A 21877-nucleotide genomic window follows, 5' to 3' on the forward strand; every position below is an offset into this window, starting at 1 on the left:
GAGCCACATGATCAAGGTCATATGATTTATCATGATGATTAGACCACTAATTATAAAGGCCTTAACTGACCATTTTGTAGGTGAGCCTCCTCCATGCCTTGAGGAGAGCTAAGGGAGGGTGGACTGGATCACAAGGCTATTACCACCACACAAAGAGAGGCTCTGGCTAAAGGCCCAGGGAAGTATTTCCCGTAGGTGAGGAGGCTGGAGACCTCCGTCTGAGACTAGATCAGTGGGTCATGCCTGGACTCTGTGTCCTAACCCAGAGGAGTGAAATAGCCTTGCAATAGGAAGCCAGCGATCCCACCAGAGGAAAAATACAACAAAGGCCAAAAATCCCTGTGTCGCCGCTGAACTCCCTTTGAGCATTTGGTTCCAGTGTCTTCTAAGAGCCCTGAGGGAGTACACCAGCTCCTTGTTAAACATAAACCCCTAGAGGCTCCCTGGGCATTGCTCAGCGCCATGCAAACCAAGATGCCAAGGCTCTGGCATTAAGCTCCAGAAGCCCATGCTTTTTCCCGAAGACCCTGTGCATGTCGTGCTAGTGGAGGCAGAGCCAAGCCCAGAAAGGTCTCTTGGGACAACCTGACAAGGGAAGCGGTCACCTGTGCAGAGGGCTCACAGTGACGTCATCCACATATTTTTTCCAATAACACGTAAAACTAAACAAAAGAAAATCAGGAAGTAGAAACTGAGATAACAAACTCTACCTTCACTGAAATCCACACCTTCCTTAGAGACTTTGTGCAGCAGGAGGGAGAGTGGGGAGCCGGTTGTCTTTAGGCCAGACCTGGAAGTGTCACTGGTGAACTGGCTAGGGCCTCTAAGGACCCTAAAACCCGTAAGCTCCACCCAGGTGGTACACTCGGTTTCCTCCAAGATACCACAGATCCTAGACCCCTAGCCTGTCTCCTGAATGCGCCAGAACCAAGAAACACCTCTGGCGACGGTCCCTGACACCACGGGAAGAGCGGAGAGGGTTCTTGAGGGCCCCAGTGAGGAGGAGGAGGAGAGGGAAGGGCAGGCAAAGGCTGCTAGAGCCTCCGACGTCCACACCTTCATACCCGGGCCCTCCTCCTTACCTGAGCAGCTACCGCATGGGGCTGTGCGCCGTCTGCGGCCTCTGTGATCACTGCTGGGGCTCACAGTGGGCGGAGTACATCAGATGAGAGCCATCTCCCGCTGTGCAAAACCGGTGTGCGTCTATTGTCTGCATGACCATAGTGACCCAAATGACCTCCTCTTCATTTCCGACCCTAGAGAGGCGCCCTTTGACCCTGAGTCCAGAGAATTCTTTCTACAGCCCCCAGTTACAGGGCAGTGCTACCGCATTTTATCGGGATGGTGGAAACCATCTGGAAGGCACCGGAAGGTGTGGACACGGTCGCTAGATAGGGAAGAGGTCCCCACCCACACACCCAGACACTGCAGACGCCCACTCCGCTCGCACTGCCCCTGGGGGTCTTTGTCAATGGAAAGAGCTCCCACTCCCTCCCAACCTAGCTTTGGCCCTTATGGGAAGGCACGGAGGAGCCACAACTGGGAATTATGAAAGCTTCGGGGTCCTGGCCGCTTCGTCTCCGCACAGCTTGTCTCTAAACTCCAGGCGCTAAACCCAGCCTTCTCCCAGCCACGCTCCCTTCCCTCCTCTTGCTACAGAGCCCCCTGGACCCACCTCCCAGTCTGTCCCCACCGCTCCCTTCCCCAAGGGGGAAGTCACCTAAGCCCTACCCGAGGAAACCGGGAGCTCCCGGGCTCGTCTCCTCTCCTGGGACAATCACCCCTACGCCACGCTGGTGGTCCAGTGGGACATTAAGAATGCACCATTCTTTTTGGCCCTTTTAGACACCAGGACCCAAGTCACTGTCATTTGGGACAATCCCTCAAAATTCCCCAAAGGGAAGCCCTTCTACCTACAGGGCAACGGCAGTAAAACAATCAAAGGCGTATACCCCACTTGGACGTAACTATTAGGTCCACTCGCCTCAAACCACGTCCTCTGGCGGTGGTCCCTGGCCCTTTCTCTCCCCGTTGCAGCCATGGGCGCACTGATGTGACATCACGCCACATGGAACAAGCCCAAGTTCTCCGTCTTCCTAGTGGGACTCACCAAAGGGACACTGCTGACTCTTCCTCCTCAGGTCGGGATGGGAAACCCTCCCCAGACTCACTGAAACAGGGCACCAACTGCCTGTACGCGCTCACTAGTGATACGCTGGAGACACGAGTCATCAAATACCCCACTTGGTGGATACCCCAGCCAGCCTAATGACGGCTCCTCACTACTGACTATTGACACTTGAAGGCTCAGGTTCCCCTGATTAAGGCTCCAATTCCTAATATTGAGGAACTGATGGAGGAATACAGACCCAGCTGCTTTCACTTTGGAAGGGGGCTCAGCAAACAGTTACACGGTTCCCAAGGGGATATTCAGACAGCCCTGCATTGCATATAACCTCTGCCACCAGGATTTAAATACCTTACAACTGGAAAGTGTGGCTTTTGGCATTACACTGATGACGTTGTGCTGAGGGGTCCCTCTGAAGAAGTGGTCCGGGCAGATTTGCAGCCCCTCACAGACCACCTACACCAATGCGGCTGGACAACCGCCCCTCTCAAGACCCAAGGCCCCACCTCATCAGCCAAGTTTCTGGTCCTCTAAGGGCTGAGAAGTTCCCCCAATGGTCAAACGTCAGTTACTTGCCGTTACACCGTCCACTACATTCAGGCAGGTACAACCCATACTTGGTCTTCTCGTTCTGGAGGCAACCCACCCTCCATGTCTCACTTATGCTTTGCCGTACATACGCAAGCCCATCCAAGTCGGCCATCTTCCACTGGGGCACTTGGGAAGCCACCTCCCTGCCCCGCTTACTCCCCCTGCTCTCCACCCCATTCTGACTGGAGTCCTTGGCCTCACCTGACTATGCCTCTTGGCATGGTCTCTGGAGTTTCTTGGAGTCTCTGGACCAAACAGGAGTCCACCTGGCCTCCTAAGCACCTAACCCCAGCCCCAAACACTCGCCTTGGGCACCGGCTCTTGGTGTGCTGTCGGGTTCTCATAGAAACCAAGGCCCTAACTGGCCCCTAGAGGGCACTACTCTGTGCCCAAGTTCCTGTAATGCCCGCGGTTAGAGATGCCTCTTTGGTAAAATAGAAATGGTGCCTTCAGGAGAGGGCTAAACCTAATGCCAAAGGCCTTTCCAGATTACAGGAAAACGCATTTTCCTCCACGCTCAGCCTCTTGCACGAGAGGTTGAGGAAGAGATAGCAATGCTCCCAGCTTCCTCCTCCTTTGTCTACCTGGGGAGACCCCTGGCACAATAGTGTGCGGTGAGCAAGAGGTGGTGTTCTTCACCGATGGTGGCGCCACCACCACCGCACGCTATGCAGCTCGGCGGAGAGCTGGGCCATTAGGCCCGGGCTCAGGCATCTCTCTAGGGGAGAAGGCACTCCCAGCTCGGCCCAGCTGCCGGAACTTGTAGCCGCTCACCTAGCCCTTAAGGAGGCCATAATAGGGGGTCTTTCGTTGCTTCACATTTTCACAGATTCCTTGTGGTTTGCTTTGGTCAATGGCTAGGGGACAGGTTTCTCATACAAGGCAGCCGATCTGGGATGGCCAGACAGGGAAGTAATGAGCAGAGTCCCTACCATTGCTAATCCAGGTTCCGCACACACTAACCGCTTTACCCTTCCCACCAACTTGAAGGATGGGCCCACACATCCTCGAGTCATCAGGGAATTCGTGCCTGAATATCTTGGGCTCAAGTGAGGGGACTCCCCGGTCTGGCAGGCAAGGTCGTGATAAACAACTGCATTCTCTGCTCCCAAACCGAACAGCAGAGGCGATCTAGATGGGGATTCCCCCAGGAGACTGACACACTCCTACTGGCAGACTGATTCCATTGGCCCACCATCCCTTTCCACTGGGCTTCCAGATACAGCATCACAATCACGGGTACGTACACAGGACTCCTCTTGACGACCCCCACCTGGAATTCCTCTTCGAAACAGATCATCTCTTTCCTTGATAAATGTATTCTCGTTCCCTTGGATCACCAGACGTTATTGGCTCTGACCAGGGTACCTCTCGGCAGACTCTACAGTGGGCTCTCCAACATTGTTTGGAACTTCCATCCAGGTTACCACCCCCTGGCAGCTGGCCCCACTAAGCATCAGGACTACTGGCTTTCTTAAAGACACATTCCTCAAATGACTTTCAGGCAACTTCTTTCTTCTTAAAGAGACACTCCTTCAATTACTTTCAGGTGATTAATTTCAATTCCCCGAAATGGATTGATCTCTTGCCTTTGGCATTTCTAGGGGATAGCATCACCCTGGATAGGCTGAGATCAGCACAAAACAAACCCATTATGTAAATAAAGTTTTATTGGAACACAGCCACAACCATTTGCGTAGGAATCTTATACATCTTAGATCTTATGTTGGTGAATGCTCTCCTTTTACAGCAGCAGAGGTGAGTCGTCCACGTGGCCTGCAAAGCTTCAATTATCTGCCACCTGGTCCTAGAAAGATTAAGTTTGCCGATCCTGTCCTGTTGTGTGGAGTTTGGCTTGCAGGGGGGCAAGATAGTGTTGAAATAAACTTTTAGGCCCAAGATGGCGACCGAGCCGAGGGCTGACGTGACCCGAGGGCCATGCCAGCAAGTCAGAAGTTAGGTAGATAACTTCTGTGTCCCAGAAAATGCTGCACTTGACCAGAAAGAGTATATCCAATGAGCCAGTCCCCAAAGTGAAGCCAACTCTGGCCTTCTCATGCCCAGTAAGGTTGACTAGGTGGCCCCAGCCATTGAGACATTCTTCCTTTGTCTCTTCCTTGTTCTTTGTTTGTTGTCCTATAAAATCTTCTTGCCTGCCACCCCATTGTGCAGTCCTCCAGAAGGAGACTGTCTGCTGCACAAAGTGTTAAATAAAGTTTGTACCCCCTAACTTGTCTTCTTTAATCATTTTCTAACAAGGGCAGGCAACATGCTTGGGAGACTGCAGGTAAATAGATGTGGATGCATTCAACACGAAGTTTGGAGAAGACCCAGAGAATTGGCTGAGTGTCATTGGAGCGGGGGAGGGAGAACAATCTTTCTGCCTGGAGCTGGTGTGGTAGCATTGACCAGACGGGGTGCACTGGGGGAAGGGAAGGTACAGGGCATAAAACAGCTCAGGATTTAAATTCACAGGTTAATTCTGAGTTGTCAATTAGGTCTCATCTGAATGGAGAAGTCAGAAAACCGGATGCTGTTTAAGTCCTGTAGAGCAAAGAGAGATACCAGGAGGCAGTACGTAAGATGAAAAGTCCCAGAGAGAAAAATGAGAAAGACAGAAGAGGGATGGCAGCAAATGCCAAGCTGGGGACTCCAAGACAGGTGTCTGAAAAGCCCCCAAAGTGGCCTTGCCCCCCAGAGACGGAAGTTAGAAGGGACCGTCCCCCAGATCTTGGGGGCTGCCCCGCATGGAGGTCTGGGTGTGTTCTAGAGCCACAAACATACTCAGCTGCCTGACGGGCAGCCATTAACCCCGCGACCGGTGGGGTGGGAAAGAGATGGCGCCCAGCAGCCTTTCTCTAGAAGGTGGGCTAGGGGCCAGGTCCCTTGCGCTCGCCCCGTGGAGACAGGTGCAGAGCCAGATGCCCCTGCACACCCCACTCCCCTTCGGGCAAGGTGTCGAGAGAGAGAGGGAACCAAGAAAGGGCTCACTCAGGCCCAGTTCCTTTTATATTTGTTTTCTCTTTTAAAACTAATTTTATTGAGCTAGAACTTATACACAATAAAACATATCCATTGTAAATATAGTTTTCAAGTCCTGACCAGTGAACACACCCTTGTAAACACACCACAATCAAAATATAGACTATTTCCATCGGCCCTAAAAGGTCTCCCCACCCCTTTGTAGTAAATCCCCACCCAAGCCCAGACCCCGCCAACCGCCAGGGGGCTTCCTGTCATTACAGACTAGTTTTGCCTCCTCCAGTGTTTCCGATAAATGAGCCTTCTTTCCTTTGGCTTCTTTCACTCAATAAAGTGAGTTACCTGCATCAGCAGTTTCTTCCTTTTTATTGTGGATCAATATTTCATTGGTATGAATATTAGTATATATGCCAAAATGGGTTTATTCGTTTACCTGTTGACAGACATTTGGGTTATATCCAGTATTTTTGCTATCATTATTTTTTAATTTTTTTAAATGTTTATTTTTGAGAGAGAGAGACAGAGAGACAGAGAGAAGGAGCGGGGGAGGGACAGAGACAGAAGGAGACACAGAATCTGAAGCAGCTCCAGGCTCTGAGCTGTCAGCACAGAGCCCGATGTGGGGCTGGAATTCGTGAACAATGAGATCATGACCTGAGCCAAAGTTGGAAGATTAACTGACTGAGCCACCCAGGCACCCCCGTGTTTTTGCTATTATTAAAAGAGCCTCGTTTTCCCTCTTGATCTCAACAGGTAATCACTTCCATGCCTACAGGTGGGAGACGAAAGAGGTCAGCGTGCAGACTGAGCGTCGTGTTTCTCACACGTCAGTTCTTCAGACTCTTGCTAAATGATCTAAGCTAAGAGCACTTGCTAAACGAAGTACACGTGTTGGTGTCTACACCCGCGAGCTTCTGATTCCGTGGATCTGGGGAGGGCCAAGAATTCGCATTTTTTTTTTAATGTTTTTTATTTATTTCTAGGAGAGAGAGACAGCGTGAGCAGGGGAGAGTCAGAGAGAGAGGGAGTCACAGACTGAAACAGGCTCCAGGCTCCGAGCTGGCAGTCAGCACAGAGCCCGATGCGGGGCTTGAACCCACGAACCGCGAGATCATGACCTGAGCGAAAGTCAGACACTTAACCGACTAAGCCACCCAGGCGCCCCAAGAATTCGCATTTCTAACCAGACATGTCGATGCTGCTGTTCCAGGGAACGCACTTTGAGAACCACTGGTCTTGAGGAAACAGGAGGCCAGGGAGATGAAATGGCGGTGATGTGGTGCTGTGCTCACCATGAGCCTTATGTATACACAGTCCTGATCATTTCTCAGATATATACAAGCCTGGGGACGGTTTATCTGAACAGCTTTACTGAGGTATAACTTACGTACCACAAATGCGCTGGTTTTAAGTATACAATGTGATGCATTTGGTTAAATTCCCCAAGTTGTGCAACCATCAACACCATCGAGTTTCAGAACATTTCCATTATTCCAGTAAGATCCTTCCTGCCAATCTATAGTCAATCCTTGCTCCCATTCCCAGTGCCAGACAGCCATTAGTCTGCTTTCTGTCATTATAGATTTATTTACTGGATATTTCAAGTAAATGGAGTCATGCAACATGAAGCCTTTTGTGACTGGGTTCTTTAATTTAGCACACTATGGAGGGTCCTCCATGTTGTAGCACATATTACTAGCACTTAAAAATCTTACCAAATAGTATTTCATTTAATTGTATGGATATACTGTTCAAGTGTATGGATAGACCACATTTTGTTCATCTATTCATCGGTTCCTGGATATTTGGCTTACTTTTTTGGCTATGATGCTTAATGCTTCTGTGAACGTTCATGTACAGGTTTCAGCGTGGACGTATTTTTTCATTTCTTTTGAGTGCCACTCATATACCTCATATACCTTTGAGTGGCATTTTGGGTCCTAGGATAAATTTATATATATATTTTTTAATGTTTTATTTATTTCTAGGAGAGAGAGAGACAGCGTGAGCAGGGGAGGGTCAGAGAGAGGGAGACACAGACTCTGAAACAGGCTCCAGGCTCCGAGCTGGCAGTCAGCACAGAGCCCGACGCGGGGCTCGAACCCACGAACCGCGAGATCATGACCTGAGCGAAAGTCGGATGCTTAACCGACTGAGCCACCCAGGCGCCCCCATCTTTGTTTACAGCAGTGTGTCCTGACTTCCCCTTGAGCCTTCCAGGGCCCAGCCCCCATTCCTCAGGGGAGACTTCCCGATGCTCCGCACCCGTCAGCCCCTCCGTGGCTTGCTCTCCTGGAATGCGGGCCTTCTCTTCAGGGCGTGCATTTCAATTTGGAATTACACATTCATTTGGGTGGTTATTTGATCACCGTCTGTCTTCTCACACCAGACTCCAGGCGCTGTGAGAGCTGAAACCACAATTGGGTTTTGCTCATATTGTACCTTCTCCACTTAGCAAAATACCTGGCTGTAGTAGGTGCTAAAAAAAAAAATTGGTGGGGGGGGAGTAGCTAATTGAGAGCCACAGGACTTAAAGAGAAAAGGATACTGGAAATCATCTGCTTTCTGTCATTTTAAAGTTGGAGAAACAGAGGCCTTGAGAGGTGGGAGATGGGGGGGCGGGGTCGTTTACTCATACTGTCACAGGTGACGGCAGAGCTGGAACTCATCGATCCTGGTCTCTTTCTATCTCAACCTGAGAACTCTCTGTTTATTTGCCATAAATACTCTGGTGGTATTCTCTCCCTCTCCTGCCCTTAATTTTTTTTTTTAAGTGAGAAATAAAAACTGTTCTGAAACTACGCATGACTTTTGTGCAATCTAATCAGAAAATATCAATCCATTCGTGGCAGACAAAATGGCACACGCTGGAGGAACAGGGGAACCCGTCTTAAGGACACGCCCCCTCCCATCCTCACCCCCACCAGCGTGTGGCAGTGATGGGGTGCCTTGGGGGGGCCAGGGGGCTCCGCTCCTCCTCTGCCTCCCGCTGCTGAGCCCCCAGCCACAGCTGCAATCAATGAGAGGAAGAAGATTAACAAGACTCACACCGACATATACTAACTGCCTAGAAGTTGTGAACTCATCAGAGAAAGTTGCGAATCTCATTTTCTCCGGTTGCAGCAGGCATCATGGCTTGTGCTGGATCTCCTGAGGCTTCGTTTTCCAGCAGTTTCTTTTGCACTGAATAAAAAAGCAAGGGGGCCCTCTGCTGGCAGTTTGTAAAAAGATCTCATGAGAGGGAGAGATCTGCTTCCTTTGGAAGAGAATTTTTCCTTCGTATGTCTCTCCCTTGCCTCCACAGGCACTTCCAGAATCAGGCATTATTAGTAAATCAGGGGGCGCCTGGGTGGCTCAGTTGGTTAAGCATCTGACTCTTGATCTCCGCTCTCAGGTAGGTCATTGTCTTGAGGTCTGTGGGTTCGAGCCCTGCTTTGGCCTATGTGCTGATGGCGTGGAGCCTGCTTGGGGTTCTCTCTCTCTGGCCCCTTTCCACTCGTGCTCTCTCTCTCTCCAAATAAATAAACTTAAAAAATAATTAAAAACTAAAAAAGAAATCAGAGCCATTATAAACTGTCCAAACAGGAAGGCACCCATGGGCCATCTCTGAGGTCAGGCTGTCCACGGGCCAGCCCCTCCCTGCTGCCCAGCTGTGGGTGATGATGTGGCCTGCAGGTACGGCCTGTGAATCTGGCCCACGGTACGGAGGGGGGTCCTGACCTGGGGTTCACAGGGACTGCTCTTAGCAATGCTAAGACGTAGACAGCATTTCACAGTCGGCGTGTATCACGTGTGGCTACCCAAGGGTGACTCCAGGGAGGGCGGCTCTGTGCAGCAGGACCCGGGGCTGGCAGGCCGGACTGGGGACAGGGGAAGAAGGGCAGTCGGTGGGACAGAGGAACGAGCCGGCCTTGGCGACTTGCTGAGCCGGGCAGGTTGGAGACGAGGAGAATGGCCGGGCTGGAGAGAAGGGAGCGGGTGACGCGCCCGGGCAGCTTGTAAATGCCCAGACCACCTCATCAAGAGGGAGAGATGAAGGAATCCAAGTTGCCCGTGGCCGAGGAAGGTGGAGGTCCCGGCACGCGGGAGACAGGCTGACGGCAGGCACGGGGAACCTGGCCCGTGGGGGTCGGGCCTCAGGAGGGGAGCCAGCCCCCGAGTCCTCGGGCCGTGTCCCAAACGGCTGGCGGTACCTCCCCCTGCTTCTCATTAGAATTCTCTCTGTCACGTCCCTGTTTTATTAGCTCCGTGTTACACTGTGTTTGCTTTTGTGTTTCATTTTCTGCGCATATAACGGCCTTTCAAAAGTAAAGAATGTGCACTCTTTGAAAACATTAGGAAACATGTGGTTGAAAAAGTGAAAGATCACAAAGAGATCAAGACTGTTTAATAGTGATTTTTTTTTTTTTTTTTTTTTGGATGGAAGTCCAGGCACATCTGCCGGTACCGTTACATACACCGCCACCTGCACATTCACACTCCACTAAGAACATGACTTATTACAAAAGAGAGAGGGACTTTTAAAACCACATTTAATGTTTAATACAAAATCTGTTGCACTATTACAGAAGTGACCCCTTCATGCACAGATAAATTTAGCGCCTACCATTACGGAAGAGTAGAAACTGCACTTTTAATGTCTCCCTCCCCCACCCCAGACGTCGGCAAATTTAAAGTGACTTTTATCTTGGGCTCTCTGATGCCAAGGCGAGCCTGTTTTATCTTTCTGTACTTCCGTTAGAATGGCTGGTCTGTGAGCGGTGAACATGGAGATGTGGAATTAGGGCCATCTTCCCCTGGGATTCCCTCGAATTGTGCTTTCCCTACGTATAGATAGCAAAGGGGCCGGAAAACGGGCCTACTGAGCCCCACAGGCAAAGCTCTGAAGATTTCTAGAAACTTGCTGTCAATATGTAGAATAGTTCACTATTTCACTTTCACAGCAAAAAGGGAAAATAAACCCCCCAAAGGTATTTAGGTGAATGCTTTCCAATCCCATGCACTGTATTAATCAGCGAACTTCGTATACAGTACAACATCGGCCTTGGTTGCATGTTTATTTGTATGTAACACCTCTACGCATATAGCATCTACACTTTAAGGATATTTACAAATTCAACAAAATATCTACATATAAAAAGCTTTACTTAAAATTAAACTTGATGCAAGTTATGAGGAACCAATTTATTGGCAAATGAAACGGAGCATTCCTTCAACCATAGGTTGTTAGAGGATTTTGCATTTGGAGGTAAACCATTTGATAGATCTCGTTTAGGAATACGGTAGAGTGGGTATGTTGATTTTTGAAACTGCAGGTGTAATCCCTTTGACTGCTGGCCTTGTGAGAGCCTGTCAGGTTTCTGAGATTCGGAAATGTGTCCATAGCAATTTGCACACACCGCTGTTTAACGCTGCAGAGTGGTTTCAAAAGCTGCCACCTACATAAAGGCCCAGAGAATAACATTTCCGATGGCGTGCTGTCGTATGCCTCTGGCGCGGGGAGAGCTTTTGTTTTACGAAAGTTCTCTACCAAACTGACAGCCTGCTGACCCAACCGACTTTGCTGGAAACCACAAAAGACCCCAGAATCGTCATGGGTTCCAGCTGGTGCTAAAGCTTTTTCTGTTTAGACATACGGGGAAATGCGCCTTAAAAGAAACGGTCCTATTCGTTCAGCATCGCGAGTCTCACGGTCTCTGCTTTTTAAAAGTTACTTTGGGACACCGCCAGGGAGCCGGGACTCCGAGGCGACCGCCCCGGCGGAGAAAGAAGGCAGGTTACGGAATGCGTGGTGTCTGAAGGCACTGCACGTGTCTCTTGCCCTGTGCTTTCTGGAATCATTTTTGAAACTGGAGTGGAGCGATTCGATTTTTGATTCTTTCAGCCTGGCCTAAGTGCCAAAATGCGTTGCAATACACACTGTTTATGCCTAAACACAACTGAACACAGAGCGGAATGTAAGAGTGGACACTGCACTGCTGTAATACCGGAGGGTTAAGGAGGCTACGGAGTAACAGGAGCGAAGGCCGGTAACAGAGTCTCAGTAAAGCATCAGCGAATGCAACTGTCATAATTAAGTCATTTAGCAAGTAGGTACTGTACATCCTGTCGCTAACAGTCTCCCAAAAAGACTAGACAGCTAGACACAGAGTCACCAAGGTCACCACAATGTCCACAAAGACATTGAAGTTCTAGAGAGTACTACGGTAACACTCTTGACAATGAAAAAAAGGAATTCGTATTTCGGGGTTCGGCCGAGGATGGTATAAACAAAGTATCCAACCATGTTTTGATCACATACACAGGTGTTCCTTTAAGTGTGGAGCACTATTCCATGCATGATATTGAACTGTGTCCTGAAGAGGAAGTAACACGATCTGTTGGTGACGTTGTGTTATTTTGATCACTTCTGCGGAAATCAAGAATGCCTATTTTGAACGAAAAAGGATGCCCTTTGCACTGCTGTTCACGTTAACAAATCATCTGCTGGAGCTGGGTCCTTGTTTTAGCTGTTCTCATAATATTAACACACGGTAGAACACGTACTTTCTGCCGCTGCGTTCATAGTACGAGAAGGCAGACAAACAAGGGCTTAGGATGAACATTCTAGAGAAATGGGATATTGGCAAAGGGCTTGCGGGTTAAACAAAAGAATTCATGGCATTGACAGGAGAAGGTGCCTCTGAGCTTTCGTTTCCTTCGGCGGGTTCTTTCTCCTTCTTACCGCTGTACTGTCCAATAAAGGAGCCGTCCTCATTGAACTGGCCGTTCACCCCCTCTCCGTAGTCAACTAGGCTATCGTCGCTATCTTCTTTCTTCACTGTCCTGTCTGAAGGTGTTCGACTGCCTTTTTTCAAAGGCTTGTGGTCTTCTGCGTCACTGGAAGACAGAGAAAACACGTTCATCAGGATGGGCATCGAGGTGAAGGGTTTTGTTCTTACAGATCATGCATGCAGGTTATGACAAAGCGCGTGGAGTTCTGAACCTCTCTAGCCAAATCTAATCATCAGCTTGATTCCAATGACTGGGATGTGGTTGGGATGAAAATCAGGTGCAGCAATGGTTTAATCACGAAGCCTTCAGGAGGTGGATGGCTTCCCACCTCGCGTGTCAATGTCAATGATAGATCCCCACTCCTGATTTGGAAGCAGTTCAGAAATAGTCACAAGCATTAAAAAAGGAAGAATTGAGAACAGTTGAAAATCATCCCTAGTTTGAATTCAAAGAACATGAAAGCTCATGGCAAGGAGAGAAGTTAGTAGGTTAAACTGTGTGATCTCTGATTCCTTGGAGATGAATGGAGCATGATTTTGGTTAAATGTGACATATGAGGGTTTTTTTGTTTTTTTTTGAGCACGAGGAAGCAAAATCCTGCTTTTCAAGTCATTTTGTTATTGAGAGCAGGCCAGACTTGTAAACTTCAACCTTACCTTTCAAGAGACCTACACATTCCATTAAAAGGATGCAGAAGAAACAAATGAAAATAGCCTAAGAAGAAAAGCAAAGTCCTTATACTGATAGTAAACAGCATTCCTTTTTTTCTGTAAGAATTTTAGTTAATAGGTAAAGGTTGATTAATCTGGAAAGAGACACAGTTTCACTTCAAAGCACGATATTTGTACTATTCATGGCAGGTCAATATTTTCTAAAGAGTATGACTGATTCGAAAATGTCAAAGCAAACATTTCCTGCACTCCTTTTCTCTCAGTCCTCTCTTCTCCCAGGGTGTTAGGCTGACTGCCCGTATGGGCTGGGAATCCTAGGATCATAATTTAAAAAACATTATAGAACCCATTTTTTTTCCTTACTCCTCTGTTAAGTCTCTAAGCGCCAAGTCTGGAAGTAGGAGAATAGGTTTTCGAACATCTGCCCGTGCGGTCGTGTAAGGAGGTAACAGTGACTTAGTCTTTAATAGGTAACACTGGGTTTGAACAAAAGAAAGAGGAAAAAGGCAATGAGAGCATTTTGTTTCCTTGCCAGGAACAAAAATGTAAGGCCAAATAGGAGACACAAGCAACATTCGTAAAAATGAAGAGGCTGCGTCGGCTGCAGTATTTCACCAGCAATTTGTGCCATGGCTTTACTGCTCACTGTGTCTTTGACTGTGATTTTTTTCTAGCCAAGATACAAATATGTCACGAGGCACAAATATTCTGGCCTTTTGGCCAATACTTCCTACTGGGGTTTCCAATCTTTCTCCAAGAAGAAAATCTCAAGACTGGAAAACTATTCTTGGTTAATATAGGATGCTGGTATTTGATAATGAAAATTACCAGTTGCAACAAGACACACGTTCATGTCACAGACTGAACAAATGGTATTATCAGCACTGCCGGTCAACAGCTGGGGGGGTCTCACGGGACCGCGGGGTGGCCTGCACTTGGGGCACTTCAGGGGACAGAGCGGCTCATCTCCAATGCAGTGCAAGGGACAATGTGCACATCTGTAGTCATTAACCTCTAGGCTGTGCCGGAATACTTCCTGTGAAACACTGCTCATGACTCGTGAGGCACTCACCTGGATCCCAGTGATTAGTTTTACTTTATAGAGCAAGGGTTCCAAGGAATACGCTACGGTAATTCTTTAATCCAGCCCCCTATCCCCTCATCTAACCATTCATATAACCGACGAATATTTATTGAGTGCCTACACGGATAATGTTCTAGTCATTGGGGACAGAGCAGCAAACAGAACAGACTGAAGCCCCGAATGCATTAAGCTTACTTCTTGTAGGGGACAATATAGAAAACAAACAACCCACATATTAAGCCATCGGTCACATAGTGAGACAGAAGGTGATTAGTACCATGGAAAACACGGAATGAGCAATGAGGATGACAGGTGCCCAGGGCGGGCGTAGAGGTGGACACACTGAAGCAGGGAACCCAGGGAGGGCCTCATGCGAAGTGACAGCTGATCAAAGACTTAACGGGGTTCAGTGAGCCCGGTGGAGAGCTGGAGGCAGAGCCGCTGCGGCAGGAGTAGCGGGCAGTGCAAATGCCCTGAGGCGGCAGCAAGCCTGGTGTATTCTGGGAACGGGGAGGAGCCTGTGTGGCTGGTGCCGAAGGAGAGAGAGAGACAGAGAGGCGTTCAGGGAGAAGGTGGAGGGGCTGGATGGGGCGGGAGCTGGGAACCACACCCATTTCCTCTGTATCGTCTACAACTGCTTCTGGAGTCCAGACAGCAGACATGCAGAGTTGCAGCTTCGACCTTGTGGTCTGTAAGGTCTAAAATATTTACTAGTGGGATCCTTAAGAAGTTTGCAGACCCCTGCTCGAGGGGGCCGAGGCGACTAGGGCCAAAACACAGGAACCAGATGACCGTGACCTGGACAAGAGCAAGACACCGAGGTGGCAGAAAGTGGTTAGACCATGGACGTATTTTGGAAGTAGCACCAAAGGGATCTTCTGATGGACTGGATGTGGAATAAGAAGACGACCACACTAGGATTTCTGGAATTTCGGTGTGAGTAAAGACAGTCTGGAATTATCTTTACTGGGACATACGGCGTGTTTGGGATGCATGGTCAGTAGTTCAGTTTTGGACATGTTACGTTTGCTAGGTCAGAGGAACCACTCCTTTAATGATTTTATGAATCTAATCTAACCTGATACCTAAAAACCTACAAGAACACTTTGAGAAAGTGAAATTATCGGCTAATCTCATTCAGGAACATAGTGTGAAAATCCCAGAGACATCAAGAGCAAATGGAATTCAGCAATCTACTGGAAGGATACCATATCATGACCAAGCTGGGATTATTCCAGGGAATGCAAATTTGTTTGCTTCGGCATTAAAACCTCAACTCATACAGTTTTCCATTTTAGCAGAGGAACAATATATTCTGCCCATTTCAGTAGATTTGGGAAGAGGTGTTGGGGAAAATTCAACACCCATTCACAATAAAAACATCGATACTCTAAGAAGAAAAAGTATCTGGATTGACCTGGGTATTTGCGAGAAACTTAACAGTAAACATCATCTTTGAGGTGAGTGTTGACTGATTTCTGTTTGGCATCAGAAATATCAATAGGGATGCAAACTATCATCACTTCTAATGAAAACTGCATTGAAAGTACTAAGTGACGTGCGGACGAAAAGAAATGGAAGGTATACTATTAAGAAGAAAGAAAACTGTCATGATTCATAACCGGTATGGTTACGTGTATGTAAAACATCCAGAAGAATATACAGGCGACCATTGGAATAAAAAGAGAGTTTGGTAATGTTGCTTAGTACTATATCAGCATAAAAGTCCATTTTATTTCCATGCTTGCATATAATTGGAAAACAAAATTTAAAAAAATTCCAGTTATATCACACAAATATGAAGTTTATAAGAACAAATCCAACAAAAATATTTTAAGTTCCCTATGAAGAAAAATGCAAGTTTTATTCAGTTATTAAAGAAGAGCTAAATAAATAGAGGGATATACCATAACTGTGGACAAGACGACTAAACTATCATTACATATGTTAACCCTCATTATATTGGTCTTTAGATTCAATTTACTGCCAATAAAAACCCAGCAGGTTTTTATGTGGATCTTGGCAAGCTGATTCTCAGCTGCATATGTATAAATGAAAGGGCCAGGAATATCTAAAAAATTCTTGAAGAACAATAATGAAGTTGGGAGACTTGACTTACCAGATATCGAGACTTACTAAAGCTATAGTATTAAGATAGTATAGTTTTGGTGCAGAGATAGACAAATCAATCAGTGGAATATAACATAGGGCCCTGAAATAGTTGGGAGATCTTTTTGTCGGCTTTATTCCTACATCATATTTTTATGCTATCATAGCTGAGATCATTTTTCAAATCCTACTTTCCAGCTGTTGGCTGGTATATAGAAATATAATTGACTTCACGCTAATTTTGTGTCTAGCAGCATTACTAAACTCTTTTGTTAATTCTAGTATTTTCCTGTGGATTCATTTGAATTTTTACACACACAATCCTATCAGTTATGAATCACGGCCAGCCAAGAAGGGGCTCCCTAGAAGCATCCATTCCAGCTTAATGATCATAGTGGATGAGAGAAAATCTACAGCAACGTGGGCTGTGCTTAAAAGAAGAGAAGTAAGGAAGAAGGGTGCTCAATCCACAAATGGAGTCTTTCTAGGAAAAGCTGTTCAAAGGCAGCTCAAGGTCTTCCTAAGACTGGTTTTTAAAATGTGGTGTGATGGGGGCCCCTGGGCGGCTCAGTCGGTGGAGCGTCCAACTCTTGGTTTCTGCTCAGGTCATGATCTCACGGTTCGTGAGTTTGAGCCCCTCATAGGGCTCTGTGCTGACAGTCTGAAGCCTGCTTGGGATTCTCTCTCCCTCTCCCTCTTTCTGCCTCTCCCCTGCTCAAGTGCTCTCTTTTTCAAACAAACTGAAAAAAAAAGTGGTGAGATGCAATGTCATACTTCAATTCGAATACGGTTAAATGGTGAAAAAAATTGTATGAGGCATTAGAACAGTGCCTGGCACATGATTTATGCCCAATCCGCCATCACATCTCCTCTCTCCATGCCAGGCCCCCACCTCAGAGAGATTTTTTTTTCCTAAGAAATACATTGTATAACACATATACTTGAAGTTTCTAGATGTGATGAGTATGAAAAGTTCTATGAAAGAAATACAACTCAGCTACAAGTCTGTGTTGAAGTGCTGTGTTAATGCTTGCTTTTTTTTTCAACTCAAAGATCAATTTTTAAAACATTTTTTAAATTTTAAGTAGGCTCAATGCCCAACATGGGACTTGAACTCACAACCCTGAGATCTAGAGTTGTGCGCTCTCCTGACTGAGCCAGCAAGGTACCCCTCAAAGATGAATTTTATAATGAAATCATAAACAAACTGCTTTTGACATTATGGCAAGGGAATTCCCCTAAATGAGAGGAATTAAAAGTTATGGGGGATGATTTAAAAGCCGTATACTTATTTAGTTATGCAGTAGTCAATGCTTAAAAATATTCAACCATGTTTTATGAGAGATGTTAAGGACAGGAGGTGTTAGATGTTAGTTAATTCTCAACCTAGGATGTCAAAGATTAAACAAATCTCAAAATAAGTCATAAATAGCCATAAAACACTACATTTAGCTACAAAATATATTTTTTTATGTTTTTTTTAAATTTTTTTATTTCTAGGAGAGAGAGAGAGAGAGAGACAGCGTGAGCAGGGGAGGGTCAGAGAGAGAGGGAGACACAGACTCTGAAACAGGCTCCAGGCTCTGAGCTGGCAGTCAGCACAGAGCCCGACGCGGGGCTCGAACCCACGAACCGCGAGACCATGACCTGAGCGAAAGTCGGACGCTCAACCGACCAAGCCACCCAGGGGCCCCTACAAAATATATTTTTGATACTCATAGTCATGAATGAAGATGATTGTGGAATGGAAAGAAATGGTCACATCACAGTGTATCAAAACTCAGCTCTGACACTGCTTCCTGTGGGAAGGCTTCTCCCATCACCCCCCTTCTGTGCCACCCAGCTGGCCTTGGCTTCCCGCCCCTGCTCCCCTGGTACTTGAGTTGTATCCTTTATAGAACTTTTCCCACAATGCTCAGATTGGTCTTTGACTTTCCTGTGTCCCTCACTAGACTATAAGCTAGGGAGGTTAACATTCCATTGTTTTTACTATCCCCCTAGCCCGGCATACAGTAGGCACTCAATAAATACTGGTTGAATGAATGAATTCATTGTAAAATGACAATAGAAGAGAGGTGGGCATTTTAGAAAATTTCCCAGAATTCTAACATTGGGGAATTTTCATTCCTTCTTCATGAATTTCATGATGTCAGACAAAACACTGGATTACATTTTTTTTCTCTCTCTCTTTCCCTAGGAATGAATTTGAAGGAGTTCACCTTTGTTTCAGTAATACTTCAGGGCTACGCACACAGGAGGGACCCAATGAATGTCTACTGAGTACAATTCAGCAACAACAGACCCATGTGTGATCATTCACTGTCTCTTGCGGTCACAATGCTACCACCGCCAAACCCTACTGCCATTTGATGGACCTTCATGACCCAAACACTGCCTCTCAAAGTCCATCACTATTTATACTGTTCACATACCAGTTTACGTTTGTGAGCAGAATAGATGGGAAGTAGGTAGCAAATCAAACGTGACAGACCTTCATATCATTCCAGCCTTAGGAGCCCGTTAGCAGGCTGCAATAGGATCATGTTTACTCATACGGCAAGATTCCTGTGCAGAGAGCCTCCATTTATGCTATGAGTTCAAGTACCACGGTCATACGGTTTATGACCTAGGTTCATTCTGGTTTTTAAAGGAATGGATCTAAACAATAAAAAAAAATACTTACACAGTTGGTTGCATTGTTTCTCTGATTTTTCTATATGCTAGTGAGGGTTCAGATCCTACTGTCTGTATAATTAAAGAAACAAACAAAGCAAGCTGCAGGCTTCCACCAGAGGGTAACCGCTTGGGGGTGGGAGTTGCAGTTAGGGCACAAGGTTACAGCTTATGAAAAAAAAATCCAATTGGGCCGTTGAAGTTCTATCCCTCTTTGCACTACGAAATGCCCTCTGGCTGAGAGCCCACCATGTTGAAGCTGTTTCATCCTCACGCTGGAGAATAAGCAAATCGCAAATGGAATTCATGTATGCTGAGTCATAGCCCTAGTTTTTGTCTGCGTCGGTGTGTGATCAGCATATTGATTTATTTTCAGAATGATAAAGAATGAGAATCAATAAATAATACAGAGCTCAAAACTTTCAGAAGGTGCAAAGCAGAGAAGGGACCCTGGTGATTTAGGAAGGAGAAAGACATTTAAATGCATTCTTAGGAAAAAAAAAAAGGCATCTGTTGGAATAAACAACTGTTTGAATGAAAAACTGTTGAAAACAGTTTTCATTAACTGTGACATCCAAGAAACTAAAAGTCTTTTTTTTTTTTTTTAAAGTAGGAAAGAATCCAAAGGGAAAGAGTTCTGCGGTAGTGTCAGGGAGTCACAAGCTGCCATTATCTGTAGCAAAGGGTGATTGGGTATTTGGGAAAGTGATTTCACTTGTGGGATTATCCTTAAGGACTTTTCAGTCTTGGTAAAAAAACAATTACGAAGTTGTATTTTAGGTTTAGACACCCATCAGAACCTTCCCTTGGCACCTCCCACATCAGTGTGATTATATGTGCAACAAATGTTTTTGTCCTTACATATGAACCAACAGATTTGTACTCAACAGGCCCAACGAAAAGTCTTTCTCTTCTGAGAAACTCAAGGCATAAGCTAAAGACGGTCATTTGAAAATGCTTCACAAACACATCATGCGTGCATTAACACCATGACAAAGAAATATGACCAAATAAATGTAAACACAGTGATAATGAGGCCAGTCACCCAATACTTGGCATGTACCGTTCTGGAACCCCAGCCATCTTAAAGCAGACATGTCACGGAGGAGGTTAGAAGTCATGGAACCGGAAGCCATCAGTGATCATCTGATATTTGAACAACTGTATCATTTTACAGATGAAGACACTGAGACCCAGACAAGTTAAGTGCCATGCCTAAAGGAATCAAAGGTAATGGCTGAGTTGACAATGAGACTAACAGTTTCTTGATTCCAAGCTAGTTCCCATTCCACCTCGATTTCAATCATGTTTTATTGGAGTAGGCAGCATGGTTGCCCGAGAAAGTCCCATGACATCGGACCATGTTTCACACCCTTGTAACCACGAGCTGACATTTGAGACCCACGAGGTGAGCGGTACATCGCCAGGGTCACTTAAGCATGATATCATACGACAGGAATCCATCACCATGTGACGAATGTATGAGGTGCGATGGCTTATTTCCGATTCATGCAAATATGGAGTTATTTCAGGCTACATTATTAAAGATTTCACTTCCTCACAATAAATAAGGGAGTGGAGTGCAGAACTTGTGTAGAAATCTAGCCACAACAACTTGATCTAAAAAGAAGTTACCTAGTAGTTATCACCTCACCTGCTTTACAGGAAAAACATGAAGACGAGTGAATTAAATCAACCGGGATTGCAACTCATCTTATCCTTGATAAGCTATGGCCATCTGCAGGCTGCCCTACCATGTGATGTGGAATGGGCAGAGGTGGCCCATGAGGTTTCCACAGACTGAGTCCCAGAGTCAACATGTGATATTAAGACAAGTCTCATTAGATATCTTTCTGTATCGTGAGATACAGAAATTCCGAGAAGCTTTACAAATCATAATCATCTCTGTTGAAGAGAAGATCAGAGTGTATGAAAGGTTAGGTGCTTAGACACAAAGGCTAAATACTTGTGTCTGCATGGAAACTGGTATGAAACCAAATTAGTCCAAAAGACATGGCTTTTCTCCATCAGTTAAGACATTTCTCGTGCTTGGCATGATTCAGCCCCTCATGACACTGAGATGGAAATGCCTAAAATGAGCTCTAGAGATGGGTAGAAAGCAGTACAATTATCTGTAAATGCCATCTTGTAATCATAATAGTGAAATATTTTGTTACCTAAATGCCTTTTCTTCTGCCAAAAAAGGCTCGGTACAGACTCAGTGCATATTTAAAGGACTATAATTTTATAATCAAGAGGGTTATAGAAGGAAAAAAACAAGGTCTAGAAGCGTTTTATAAAGAGAAGTGTTCTTTTGGACCACCCAAATCCCAATGTTTTAAATGAATAACTCCACAGTTTCTTTCTGTTTTTAAGCACGCTTAAAGTAATCAATTATCTCTTCTATCTCTTTTTAAAAAGACAAGTAACTTTTAGGCAAGGATATCTTTATTTAAAGAGTTTCTCTTCCCCTCTCTCTCTTTTCATTACTTAGCACATAGGCTGTGTTAAAATTTGTCCTCAATGATGGGACCATGCCGAGAATGTATTATCAGAGTTCTGTGTGTTAACGCATAGACTAGAGGGCTATGATAGTCTCAATAGTTTACAGCTTCTAAAACAACCTTGCCATCCTTTCATGACTAATGGCCAGGGTAGATAGGTATTTATTTTGGAAAACGAGCATCAAATCCAGGATTAAAAAGAGGAATACCAATTTTCTAAGAGCATTACAGGTATTGTATCTTGTATAATGCAGGTTTTGTAAGGTTTTTATTGTTGTTTTAACTCTGATCATAACACACCAGCCTTTCCAAGTTTGAGCAGTATGGCAGCCATGCCTCTGGGAAAATATGGCAGAGTGGG

At 46.0% G+C, this 21877-nt stretch overlaps 1 protein-coding gene across 3 annotated transcripts in view; it reads right to left on the reverse strand.

Moving 5' to 3' along the window:
- Window positions 1-10216: 10216 nt before the first annotated feature.
- Window positions 10217-21877, reverse strand: part of NRCAM (neuronal cell adhesion molecule) — a 78321-nt gene continuing 66660 nt past the window's right edge. For all 3 annotated transcript variants that reach the window (XM_077758327.1, XM_077758326.1, XM_077758325.1), the window contains one exon: window positions 10217-12580. In XM_077758327.1, coding sequence (XP_077614453.1) covers window positions 12343-12580 — 238 coding nt within the window. In that variant the 3' untranslated portion in view covers window positions 10217-12342. The remainder of the gene's footprint in view (window positions 12581-21877) is intronic.

Source organism: Crocuta crocuta, unplaced genomic scaffold, assembly GCF_008692635.1.
Source record: "Crocuta crocuta isolate KB4526 unplaced genomic scaffold, BGI_CrCroc_1.0 scaffold103, whole genome shotgun sequence".
In the NCBI taxonomy this organism is placed as follows: domain Eukaryota; kingdom Metazoa; phylum Chordata; class Mammalia; order Carnivora; family Hyaenidae; genus Crocuta; species Crocuta crocuta.